Raw genomic sequence first — 13350 nt, 5'->3', positions numbered from 1 at the left:
CCACTTGCATTGAAGCCTCTGATGTTTACGCCATGTTCTAGCAGACCAGAGTGATTGAGATGTTTTCAAGGAACTTGAGCTTCCTTCCTTGGTTTATTTGTAGCTGCCAGTCACAGGCAGCAAGAAGCCCATGCAGAGGGCCTCACCTACTCCTTTCCAGCTCTGACAAAGTTGATGGACTGTTTGGATTGCTTTACTAACTTTGTCTAGCCAATGAATGAAGCCAATGGTACCACCTTTCCTCTATGGCACTAGGACAGAAGCTGGGGATATGCTCCAGGGTGGACTTTTTCTTCCATAGTTTGCATGTCTGCACTGTGATTGATGGGCAGGTTGGCTTGGCTTGGCTTGGGATGACATCATAAACTGGTTGGTTGAAGAAATTAATGTGCATATGTTAAACTCTTCAGAGCACTGTCAGGGCGATCTTTTAATATTTTTGTTGATCATGAATACTGCCTAATCCTGCCCCACTTCCACATAACTCACCAAGATACTGTGTCACAGATGAACCTTCTTTCTGTCCACAGTAACCTGCACCGTCCTTCCCCTTTGTTTCTGGTTAGCCAAAGGTTACCTGCCAAACACACTTCAACATCTGAGGAATCATAGCATTTCAGCACCTCCCTGGCCCAGTTAGAATTTGATTGTATCTGACACACAGCTTAGGGTTAGTTGCAGCAGTGGTATGCCCATACTGGCTCTAGTGCCTCAGGATTTAAATATCCTTTTGAATCTTGACTTGGCAATATGGTTGTCAAGTTGCTCCTGGTCTTTTGGAGAGTGACTGTGTCCTTCAAAAAGCTGTCAAAGATCTTACCTTGGCTCTTAATGAGTTTGTCTGTAACAGGCGGTGGTTCCTTCCTGGTAAACCAGCGATCCCTTTTTTAAGAGAGAGGCCTGAGACAGAAACTGCCCAGGGGATGACCCTTGGTGGAGCCACCTACAGCCAGGGACAGATGGAACAGTCTGCATCAGGTCATCAAAAGCTCTTATGGGTATTGATGACCACTTTTTGACAAGGGTTCTCTGCACGCCACCTCCACTGACTTGACCATCATCATCATCATGGTCAGTGAAAAAATTGGACATTTTAGAGATGATTACTTGATGATTATTCAAGTACCGATGCCAAGCAGAACTTAATGGCCCACTTTTGCCTGAAATTGCTTTAAGAATAAGATGAGGTTCCAGAAGTTCCCTGGAACATGATATCTTGTTATTGTTGCTTCTTTCAAGGTTGTGTGGGATGTTTCTGCAAGTGTTTGTAAGATCTAACCAAAATCCAGTAGCCAAGATCAAAGCTTCAAAGTCCCACCGTTACCCACATGTTGTGAACAACAAAGATTTATGCCCTAATGGAACCAAAGTTTTGATAGCTTAATACAGACAATAAGCCTGCAATTTCCTTACGCTCCGTATAAAGATAAGTAATTATTATTGTTTGATAACTTTGAAAAACATTTTTCACATTTTATATGACATTCTCTGTCTCTTGGTTAACATCATTGTCCTCCATTTTCAAAGGGAATTTGAACTGAAGAGCGTACCAGCCACACTTTGTGGTAATTTTGTGTATTTTCTGACCAGATACTAATGGATATGTCAAATAAAATTGGCAAATCTACACTAAAAGTTATTCCAAGACAACAAAAAGTCTGTTAGCGCAACTTAATAAAGCATATTTTGAAATAACCTGTATGTACCCAGTGTACTTCCTTTCTTCATCACTGATTCTATCTTTCTCCCTGATTCTCCACAATATATTAAGTACAATATATTATTTTCCAGACAAAGGTGTATCAAGCAGCACAAGTCTTGAGTATAGCATCTTCACCTGTCACCTGCATAACAGACTTGCCTCATCTGTCATATCTTATCATCCTCTGCTTTGTTACTTTATTTAAATTGTCCCCACCAACAGGTGTCTCCATGGTCATAATATATACATCAGCATTACACAACAAGCTTGCCAGTATGTGATACTGCATAATAGTCGCACTATGCCCTTTTTTCAGTGTAGCACAGAGGCCTGCCACTACATTACACAACAACTAATATATTGGAAACATATTTTCCTACAGTATATCCTATTTTCCTTCTGAAAAGACAAGAACATGGGGTCCTATGCAGGAGATTATGAAATAGTTCTCTTTCTGCAGTGTAGCTCTATCTTGCAACATCATTAAAAAAAATCCCATAAGGACGTTGGGCAATGACTTCTGACTGCAGTCACAGTTTATGCACCATTTTAAAGCAACTAGCAGTTTAAAGATGGTTGCAGATGCCAATTGCACACACCTGCTATGATGGTGAAGGGCCAACACTGTTTCAAATATGGATAATTAGTTTTGACAATGACCTAGCTGCATGTTGTAAAGCAAGAGCAAACCATCCAACAATTTTGCCCAACAGTCATCAGATGTGAGGGTTACTACTGCGTCTAATTACGCTTGGATCCGACTTTGGGTTTATTATATAATATGATCGTGATCATGACCTAACATGATAAGATAATCACATCTATTCCAGACTTCTTGGCATGAGCTACAAAGTGACTATTTAAGCTTGATTCTTCAGAAGTTTTAAATATCTAGAGTCGAGGTAGAAAACACTCTTGTGCAAAGAATAAATACATATATAAATGTAGAATATCGTGATGGCAGATGTTAATTTTATAATGTGCACAGTTACAGAAATACTGGAACATAAATTGATGCTATTCAGTGTTATTTAGAATGGGTACACAAACCTTTATTGTTTAAGTAAAATTGGACATGGTATTTTAACTGTTTTTGAGTCTCGAATGGTAATGGCAAATTAAAGCTGACAGAAAAGCACAAAAGGTGCTAAAGGCGCAATTCACATTGCTCTGTGTTGATCATTTAATCCATAAACAGCCAGCTATGTCACTAAACTCGATATGAATCTGTTTCAGTCCAGTCTTCAGTTTCCTATAACATTTTTTTAGAACTACATAAAGGACTAGCACGACAGGAATTCAGTTTGCAGTAAAAGTTTAATTTTGAATGCGATGAATGCCCTTTGAAATTACAGGTTGCCAAGCAAATACTCAGAACAACAAAATAAGTCTAACATTAAACTAGAAACTCACTTGTCTTTTTCTGTTGTTCATATTTCACAAGGACTCTTATTATTATATAATGTCAAAAGGCAAGCAACTCCATTCATCTGTTTTTAATATTCATACATATTGTCGTATAAATTATTATAACAACAACAAAACTACCTACAACTACCTCGGCACTACCTGGACGTGAGCCCTCTTAAATCAATGGACTGACCAGGTGTCAAACTGAACGCGTTTAATGTCTCGTCTGCAGCTACCATGGATGACATGTCTTAAATGGAATCTATGGTATTTGACCTTAAGTCTTTATCTCTTAACCTCTGATTATGAAATACGAAGACATTTTTTAAATTAAACAGTTTATAAATTGTGAAAATAGAAATATTTGCAGTATAATGCTCCTTCTTTTCCCAGAATCCACTAATTAATACAACAAATTATATTTCAAGTATGACAAACATCACAGGAAAGGTCTACAAATTTTCACTTCAGGAGGCGAGGTGTTGAAATGCATGCCTTACTTTACGACAATTAGATAACATCATCTTATTCCAGGAATTGCAGTCCGCCGAGTATGAAATCACAGTCCTCCACAGATTTACGCAATAATCAAGGAGAACTAGAAGTACTCAAAAAAAGAATGAAATGAGAACTAAACTGTCAGTTAATTTTAGATCGTATTGGTTATGGTAGCTGTCAGCATACTGAAATGTTGTGCTAAACTTCAGTACAGCTTTAATTCTTAACAAAAGTGATGCAAATGTCAGTTCTCTTCTCTGTTTATGTTGTTTTAACAGTTCACCACCTAATTAAACTTTTATTTGACATGCCTTGTGAGCAGAATATAAAAGCTCAGAACTGCTGTGCTTGTAATTAGTTGTTTGTAGTTGGAACATTTTCAGATTCCTAATTAAGGATTTCCCTATCTTAATAACTGAAGTGTTGTTCTGTTCAAATAATGAGACAATTCCTGATCAGTTATAAGTCCCCCTAGAACTCACAGAGGTCTTCTTTTGATACATATACATATATCTATATAGATATATATAAAGGTTTTTATTAAGTGTTTGATAAATAAACAATACACTTACTACAATTAGTCTTAGGCCTATGGACTTTTACAATAATGGAGTAAAAGTACTTCCTGTACTTCCAACAAAACCTCAGATAAAAAGACATTTGGAGAAACTTTACTGGTGTTTTACTGTAACCACTTTCTGGGTTTGACCCAAAGGCTTACCACATTCTTCTCCTCCGGGCTCATAGCCAGACAGCTCTGTTGTCTGTCCTCCAACTCTAAATCAACGACAGCTGACCATAGTTATGGACCTGAAACATGGAGAGCTTACGGGTATAATTGGCAGAGACAAGAGTGGTGCCATGAAGGATTCGCTTAATGATAGATGGACTGTGACAGAAGGTTTCTAAACCACTGCAAATGTGTCACTTCTGCTGATGTCTGAGTGTGTAAGGATGTGTGTTATTGTGGATTAAGCAGAAGGATTAACTGTAGTGTAATAGTGTTTACAGGTGTTGTTTATATGCTTTTTTGTCAATCATTTAACTGGTTGAAAGAGTTTATAACTGCAAGAAGTGTACTTCAGAGAGTTACTCAGACAGTTACATTGTTTTTTTTTCTTATGAATACATTTGCAGTAATCCAATAAATTATGCATTTTTAACCTCAACAACTTTCCAGAAGTTATGACTTCTGCTATTTGCTTCCATCAAATGAATCTAGCCTTTTTGTGCATTTATTGAAACACCACTAACAGGAAATACACCATGCTTTAATTTGGCCCCACTCACCTCAAAAATAACTTAGAATTTAAAAGTTTCTCTTGTTGTGCTTTCAAACACTTTTCTCTGATGTCTCTTCTTTCTTCCTTATAATATAACACAAATTTTGACTGAAAATGTATCTGATACAAGTAAGCTGCTGAAAATAAAGATACTGCAGAACTATACAACAAGAGGCCAACAAAGTGAGAGGTACAAAGATGAAGACTCATGCAGAGTCACAAAAACCTAAACCTGTTTTTTTTTATCCATTTGATCCAACAGATGCTTCTGTCTGGAAGAATTTCACATTTCTGAAGTAGTACTATGATTTTTGAGACTCAACAGACAGCAACATGTGCAAACACCCGACCCAAAGCAGAGCAGAATGTAACTCTGCAGATAAGGGCATAAATGTGTGCTTCTTGCCAGCAGCAACTAGACAGACTAAATGATGTGATAAATGTGTCTGTGGAGACACTGATGTCACGCCTTGCAAATGCCCTTTCAGAGCAAGAGTCGAATAGGTTGAATTTGTGTGTTTGTGTATATGTGTGTGTGTGTGTGTTTGTGTAAGTGTAATGAGAGATGGGTAATTTAACAGCAAGTACTTACTTGTTGCATTAAGAGTTATGGAGCAATATGGCTTTGTTCTAACAATAGTACACACACAATAAAATGTTAGATCTTGAGATTAAACACTTCCTTGATTTTGTGGTATTTTATTTTGAGTTTGTTTGTTATCTTATGTCTCTTTTTCAACTCATTTGCCACAGAGAATTTAATGTGCAATCAATCTCTAACTTTATAGAAAGCAGGCTGTCTAATGTGGCCTCTTAACATCCAAGTCAGAATGTATTTTGTAGAGCAGCTCATTATAGCAGGCTCAATAAATAAATGTGTCAATTGAGCTAAGAAAAATTGCAGGTTTTAGAGTAAATGTAATGGTAGATGGATTTCACTGTCATGGACTGCTTTTATAGTCATCTGACCACTCAAAGCGCTTTGGAGATCAAGCCAACTTTATGATTGAGAGATGACTCAATCTTCTACTAATCCACAGCCACTCTTGAACATGGTCAATGAAGGTAAAGCTTGACTGTATTTATTTCTCTCTAGTTTCAGGACATCCACAGGCACAGGATCTAAATGGTGTTTGTGTTGCAGTAACAGTGCAGTCAATGAGTTTAATCTATTTTTTTAAATTAAGTATTTTACATTTCATTGTTCTGGCGTTAATTTGGTCTTTGCTTTGCTTTAGCCATTGCTTTGGATGAGGTCATTGTTTTTTAGTAATACTTTCATTTTGGCCATTGCTTTCTGGCATTTATTTAGTTTCGGTCACTGCTGCGGTTTTTTGTCATTCCTTTGGTTTCTGTCCATTTTTTTCATTTTCTTGGCAACTGTCCAGCTTTTATTTTGATATTTTGTAATTCCAAAAGGTTTAGCCATTCTTACATGTAGCAATAAATCATATGAGTGGATCTGTTTTGCCTGTACTAACAGCTTGGCCTTAACTTGTCTCTAACACAGAACAGGCACAGTGACATCATCCAGTACCAACCGTGATCACAGAAAGGATTTTCCAAGGAAACAGGGGTTGCAAAATCAGGGAAGAGAGCAGGGGAGGGAGAGGGAGAAGAAAAGAGCCAGATCTGAAAACAGATCCAGGGAGGGATATGAGGACACAAAGGCAGGAAGGCCAAGTGCTCACTGTCACATTTACTGATAGGACTGACAGGCCAAAGACATGCACGGCACCTGTTTATTGTATGCACTTTTTAAAAAGCAGATGTTGAGGTGTCTGACCCTATACATCTGGACTTGTCGTGGCATCCCTTTGAGAAAAAATATTCTGTAGAGCCCATTGAAACAATAGGCAGTGAGCGTCACCTCAGATGGAAGGATGATAAAACAATAAATGTTGGCTTTAAACTTTGGTTGTGTCAATAAATTCTAATATTTAGCCAAAATAAACCTGCTGAGTTCTGTTTAAATATTAAGTTGTACAAACTCAAATCAGATTTGTATTTGTTTAAATAAAACAGATTTACATTCACCGGGTTGGATTGTTTCACCATGACATTAAAATGTGCTTAAGATTCAAGAAACCATCACATCAGTTCTTCCATTTCATTTTCTCATTCACTTGTACTTTTAACATAGTCAGTGCTCTGTTTTTTGTCACTTTCATAGTCTTTTAAAGAAAGAATGTGCAACTTTATTGATCCAGTAGATGTCGCCCTTGAGCACCAGCATTAAACCAAAACAAACTGCTGTTTTGCGACACCTCCGCTATTCTGAAGCCTCCGCTCTCCTCCAGTGGCACACCTCCAACCCCTCTCCACTCGGGTTCGCACGAAGGAGTAATGAATGAGACAAACCATGATTAGGCACCATTAAGCGCAATCGTCAGGCAAAATTGTGCTTTGCTGGAGCTGCACTTGCCTGTGTCCTGCATTGTTGTGTTAGCAGGCTAATGTTAGCACTTTGGTTAACTCATAGCTTCATATTGCACATAAATTGACATGGAATGGCCTGGATCTAAAGAAATGTATGTGACATCCAAATAGGCTGTGATATTTTTCTTGATGACTTAAACAGCTTTATATGCGAGGCCGTCCCGTCCATGTTAACATGATGTAAACACAGCTCTGAGACACTGCTAACAGACTTGTACACATTCTGTGCTCTCTCTTCAGTCAATTTGATATTCTCGTAACTCAAGTTGGAGCTATACTTTCCATCCACAGAACACTTTGTTGGATGCAACAGCGGGATTTGTAGACATATACGGAGGATATCCTTGATTTCGGCTGTATTTACGTGTAAAAAGTCATACATTCTTCCTTTAAAGAAATGTGTTTCACAATATTCTGAGTAACAAACACAAACTCCCCTTTGGAGTTGAAGGGGCGATAGATACATTTTCCTCAGAGAATAGAGGCTGTGTTCAGACTGAATTCATGTTGGTTACAATGAATTAGAATGGTGATTAGGATAATCCCAGAGAGGAATAGAAATATGAAACTTGTTACATCATGACTCCAACTTAATCCTTCTCTTTACTAATCTTTATGCTCAGTTTGTGCCAAATACAGTGGTGTATGTGTGCAAACTTTCTGATCACATCAATACCTTATAATGTGTTCTTTGCAGCAGGTAACAGAAATAGAACGATTTCTTATATGATATCTTATGGAAACATTAAGTTATGGGTTTTATAAAGCACTTGAAGTGTGAGTTGATAACGAGTTAAATGTCAGTTTTCTCTTTTTATGCAATTTACATAAGTTTGGTTTTAATATTTCCTTTTTTGGATAAGACTTTAAAATTGCAGTTGACTGGAGAAACATGCTACTTAGATGTCTGCAAACCTGCACACACACTCTAACGATTCATCTCCCCTGTGTCTTTCATCATCTGTTTCTTCTGTTTAACTTAATGCGGTTCCAGGCCTCATAAATCAACTCACTGCCTTGGAACATTTTCACACATTGGCTTCCTACATCAGTAAACTGTGATGTTTTAAGCAGTGTGTCCACAGGGGTAGTGAGTGAAATGTAATTCAGTTTGTAGTGGGATTTACCAAGACAACCTCACTCAATTTATAAATCAAAACCATGCGAGCTCATGCTTTATCAAAGATAGCAAGCCTTTCCAGCCAATGAGGCATCTGTTTTGGGACTGTTTTAGGAAGGCAAAAGGTTTGAAAACGCTCCATTTTCTGATATGATAGGATTTTCCACAATTATTTTTTCTTCTTCTCATTGGCATTGAATAAGGTTCAAAATATGATCTAAGTTATAATGCTTGGTAAAAGGACAAATAATAACAACGTGGATCTATCCATTTCAAAATACAGAGAGCCAGGTTGTAGACCTGATACAAAGGCTAGATATGTTTTTAATATTGAGATTATCTTTTCCGTTTTGGGTCTTAACTTCTGGCATATACCTCTCAAAGAAAATGCTGAATTTTATTTTGTAACACACACAGCAACAAGCTATTGTTTGAAAGCAGCTGCATCTGGTTCTCGGCGTTTTTTTCGTTCACAAGTTATTAACATTGTTAATATTCACAAAGCTAAAATCAAAATCTGATGTTTGGCTAAGTACAAACAGGGAACAATAAACTGCAATACGGTTTGCCCCCTGGTCCAGTGGAGAATTGGCCCTAGTCTGGACATAAATAGAAGCTGTCAAGAATATACTTTAGTGTGAGCGCATTTTTACATGTCCTGGATTTAATTTGGTGAAAAGTGCTAATGACTTATTCAGGACTGGAAAGTCAAAGTTTAGGACTTTGGACTTGACTCTGGACTTGCCCATTTGGGACTTGACTCGGGACTTGAGACCAAAGACTTGAGTCCTACTTGGGACTTGCAAAACAATTACTTTGTCCCACCTCTGCTTTCAACATATTTTCAAGTCATTTCCTCATAATGTTGAGTTTGCAAATTTTTACGATTGATTACATCTATATCCTATTTGATGGATTCTGTTTACCTCCAGCTGCTCTGGCTGAAATTTCTGTGACCTTGAAGTTCCCTGATATGCAGGTTATTCAATTTTTATAAGCTAACAAGCTAAGTAATTGGTAAGTAAGATCATTAGCTTATCTTAATGTTAACACTCACAGAGTTGGACCATCAGGAAAGAAAGATTAAAGCCCCAGAGCCAGGCAAACACACAATGGAACCAAATTTAGCAGCCTCCTTGTGAGTACAGGAGAATACAGTATCCAGGTAATTTTCAGCAACTGAAACAATCAGACTAATTCCTTGGATGATAAGGTGGCATGTTTGGTCAAAGTGTACTATGAGACAAACCCGGTAATAAAACCACCTTGATGTTCCTAAAAAAGAGAATGGCAACTTGGTTGGCAGTAAGGTTGCAGTAAGGTTTGACGATTAATAGACTGTATTCTCTTTGTTTAAAAGGACGTTAACTGAAAAACAGCTGGAATGGGACTTTATACCGTAGATTTGGATAATTACCAGCCGCTGGAGAGTCAAATACTAAATACTTTATTATTACAAGAAAATACAAAATCATGTTTACTAATAATTAGACCAACAATGTTTTTACTGTTGCTAAATTCATATATTTGCAAAATCAATTGACTATCATTTTACTTCATAAATAAAAAGGAGAAATAAATGAATTGCTTTGGATTCAAAACTTAACAAAATTCATAGCAGCATACTATATTTCTCGACAGATTTGATGTGAATCAGTGTTGTTTGGTTTTGGACTTTCTTCTTTGTCTGCAGCATAGGAACCTGAAAACTGCAAAAGTAGAGAGCAGCAGCACAGTTGCTGCCGTCATCAATACCAGCAGTACATCTAGAGAGTAGTATGAGTACCAGGGCATCTTATAGGCCTCTGTACGAAGGTGAGGAGCCCCTTTATGGCGTATCACATACTCCACCCAGAACACGGCCTGATCCATGGGTGCTATCGGCTGATCTCTGTGCAGACGCGACATCCTTTGAATGTTCTGTCTGTAGCTGTCCTGATGGAGCACTTCATTGATGGCTTGCTCAAAACTGCGTCTGTTGGTATGAGCTAGCTCAAGGATCTTTCCAGCTCCTCTCTCCTGCAGGCGTAGCAGATTGTCAAACTGGTCAAAGAACAGCGGTATGCCGAGCACAGGGACCCCGTGGTAAATGGCCTCCTGGACTCCGTTGGTACCTCCGTGAGCTACAAAGGCTTTGGTCTGTGGGTGGCCCAGGAGGTCCTTCTGGGGCATCCAGTCCACTATTAGGGTGTTGTTCCCCAAAGTAGAGGGTTGTTTACCTTTGTGCTTCCATATCACCTGACCAGAAAATGAAAATGAATATAATGAGTTTACTATCTATCTGTACACCACACAATTTAATGGCGTTGACACTGCTGTGGCCTGCATCCATCTGTAGATTCTGGCATTAAGAATTAATTATGATGCCTGTATACACAATATAACAAGGGATTTAAAACAATTAGAAACATTTATTTGAAACACCTTTGACAATAATCAAAAATGCTCTACATGACATATACCGTTAAAAGAACAAACATAAAAGTAACAGCAGCAGAAGAAAGGTCGATAAAGGTGGGGTTTTAGCAACTGTTAAGTCCTTGATTTACAGCATCCACAATTACGGCAAAGTAAATAAGTTTCCCTCCTCTTCTATGCAATCAATATACTTTTTGATCTCGTTCATTCCATCTCATTAGACATCCCAGGTAGTCTTTTTGACCTCTTCTGACTTTGTAGTGAATCACTGTTCATGTCTTACCTTCTGGGGCATCTTGGCGAAGACGCTGGCGATTTCATCAGCAAGGTCTTCAGGCAAAGCATTAACCAAAGTTCCCAAAGTCATGATGATCACTCCGTGCTCCCCGGCACTCTGAACAAACTCCTCCAGGTCTGCTGGCAGAGGCTGAGCTGGTTTGCACTGAAACCCTCCAATGTAGACCACGTTTGGCATCGTGGGTCGAGGAAAGTCAAACACAAAATCTGACCTGAACAGCCAAATGTCTGCTTCCTGGAGAAGTGACATGACATTGCATTCCCCCTCAATGTATTTATCACAGAGGGTATTATACTTTGGCCCCACCAATACTCTTTGCTGGTATTCAACAACACTCTGGAAAAGTATGTTCTTGACCCTCTGGATGAAGTTCATTTTGTCTGTTAAGCCTGATCCTGGCGCTGGGATGTAGGAGAGGGGTGAGGGGGCAATCGCAAAGTGGCCCTCCCCTGAAGTGATCCAGCGAACATTGAGCACCAAGGGCAGTTTCAGATACTTCGCTAAAAAGACTCCTGTTGCAAAGGCTGGATCAGTGAGAACAAGATCATATTTGGCATCATGTAAGCGTTTTACCATATTTTCATCATCAAAGATTCGAGCAAGAGCATCAGCCCACAATCTATGGGCTTCCGTTATCATAGAAAAGAAATCATTGATGAGTTTGAAGATAGTGAGTGATGATGCCCCCTCCCTCTGCGCCTAAAAGAAATGATTAGAAAAAAGACAGTAAAAAAAATGTCACTATGATACATAAATGACTAAACGTTTCATCAAGACATACCCTTATATTCTCCATTACAAACACATCAAAAAAGTCCTCCATGCCCACTTCCATTGTGAGGCTAATGGATGTATAGAGGGGAGACTTTTCTTCAATGTACCAGCTGTTTGAGGCTCTGATCACTGTCAGGTTGTGTCCCCTGGCATGGAGCTCTACCAGCAGGACCTTCATGTTGATCCAGTGGCTCCCATCTAAAGGAAACACTAGAATGTTTCCTCCATCACAAGGTGGTGTGAAGGACATCAGACAAGCACCAAGGATTACAAATATGCCACACACACGCTGAAATGGCATGGTCCCTAAATAAAACAGACAGATTATTATAGCATAAGAGATGGCTCCAACTTCAACATTTCATGTAGCAGAAATATGCTATATTTGTTTATTTCATAAGGTTACAAAAAAGTGTGGAACAGACATGTATTAGCAGGTTTTTTGTTAGATTACTGGTAAAAACATAACCAAAAATAATAATGTTACTGCAATTCACTTACCCATGATAGAGAAGCAGCCCTCTCCCCCACAGTCAGAGGGTCTATCAATGGATTCCTGACATTTTTGGGGTCAAACTTCAGTCTCAGAGATCAGCCTGGTAAATGAGTAACATGTGCCGTGTGTCACATGCAGCTTTGGCACTATAATAAATGTTTACGAATAACAAAGAGAAGTTTCAATCTCATCATAGTTTTGTTCGTAAATGTAGTGTGTTAACTCACCGGTAGTAATCTGCAAAGTGAGGTTTGCTGAATGTGTTCCTTTCTGTCAGGCGAGAACAATGCTGGCCTCAGAAGAACCTGTGACCTATTTCATAAGATTATTAGACAGCGTTATGTAATGATATCTCTCACGTGTTAGACCTGGGGAGAATAAAAAAGTTTTCCTGTGCACAGCACATGTATGAGCTGCAATGTATGTAACAAGCAGTGCAGTTAAATGCAGTTATGTAGTTTCTCCAGGTTTCTGACCACTAGGTTTATAGCTTCCAGTTGAAGCTGGTTATACACATCAGGAATGAACCCAACTGTTCAAGGGCATGTACTCTTATGTCAGTGAAGGGGGAATTGTTGAGACCCTTAAGTAAATGAAACCAGTGCAAAAAAAAATAGCCACAATAATTGCTTTACGGATGAATGATATAATGATCTTGTGATTACTTAAAGGCTTTATATGTGATTTTTTGATCCAGCAGATGTCGCCCTTGAGCACCAGCATGAAACCAAAACAACTTGCTGTGCATTGTTGTGTTAGCATGCTAATGCTAGCGATCTTTATTATGCTCGTAACTTCACACTGCATGTAAATTTACCTGAAATGGCCGTGATCTAGAAACGCAGTTAAGTAGTGAGTACAGTATGTTATTCTTCTTTTCTCTAGTCCCTCAATTAAACAACTTTCATTCGC

General features: G+C 38.5%; 1 protein-coding gene across 3 annotated transcripts; it reads right to left on the bottom strand.

Annotated features, from left to right (window-relative positions):
• Nucleotides 1-9878: 9878 nt before the first annotated feature.
• Nucleotides 9879-12768, bottom strand: ugt5d1 (UDP glucuronosyltransferase 5 family, polypeptide D1). Of its 3 annotated transcripts, none has more exons than XM_020650126.3 (5): nt 12666-12768; nt 12444-12538; nt 11950-12248; nt 11154-11867; nt 9879-10690 (listed from the first exon to the last, which is right to left on the bottom strand). In XM_020650126.3, the coding sequence occupies exons 2-5, from the start codon at nt 12445-12447 to the stop codon at nt 10106-10108; spliced, it is 1602 nt and encodes a 533-aa protein (XP_020505782.2). In that variant the 5' UTR covers nt 12448-12538; nt 12666-12768; the 3' UTR covers nt 9879-10105. The 3 variants fall into 3 exon arrangements, with proteins under 3 accessions (XP_020505782.2, XP_029136287.2, XP_065819310.1); XM_029280454.2 differs by having other exon boundaries at nt 12444-12584; nt 12666-12761; XM_065963238.1 differs by lacking the exon at nt 12666-12768 and having other exon boundaries at nt 12444-12657.
• Nucleotides 12769-13350: the final 582 nt, after the last annotated feature.

This window comes from Labrus bergylta, chromosome 14 (genome assembly GCF_963930695.1).
Source record: "Labrus bergylta chromosome 14, fLabBer1.1, whole genome shotgun sequence".
Classification (NCBI taxonomy): domain Eukaryota; kingdom Metazoa; phylum Chordata; class Actinopteri; order Labriformes; family Labridae; genus Labrus; species Labrus bergylta.
Note: the sequence above shows the minus strand (reverse complement) of the source record. Positions and strands in the feature narration are given on the sequence as shown.

Excerpts from the sequence above, each read along its gene's own strand:
- ugt5d1 (XM_020650126.3), bottom strand. Across the intron at positions 11,868-11,949 it reads TTGTAATGGAGAATATAAGG|GCGCAGAGGGAGGGGGCATC; the intron begins GTATGTCTTGAT and ends CATTTCTTTTAG. Across the intron at positions 10,691-11,153 it reads TCGCCAAGATGCCCCAGAAG|GTGATATGGAAGCACAAAGG; the intron begins GTAAGACATGAA and ends TTTTCTGGTCAG.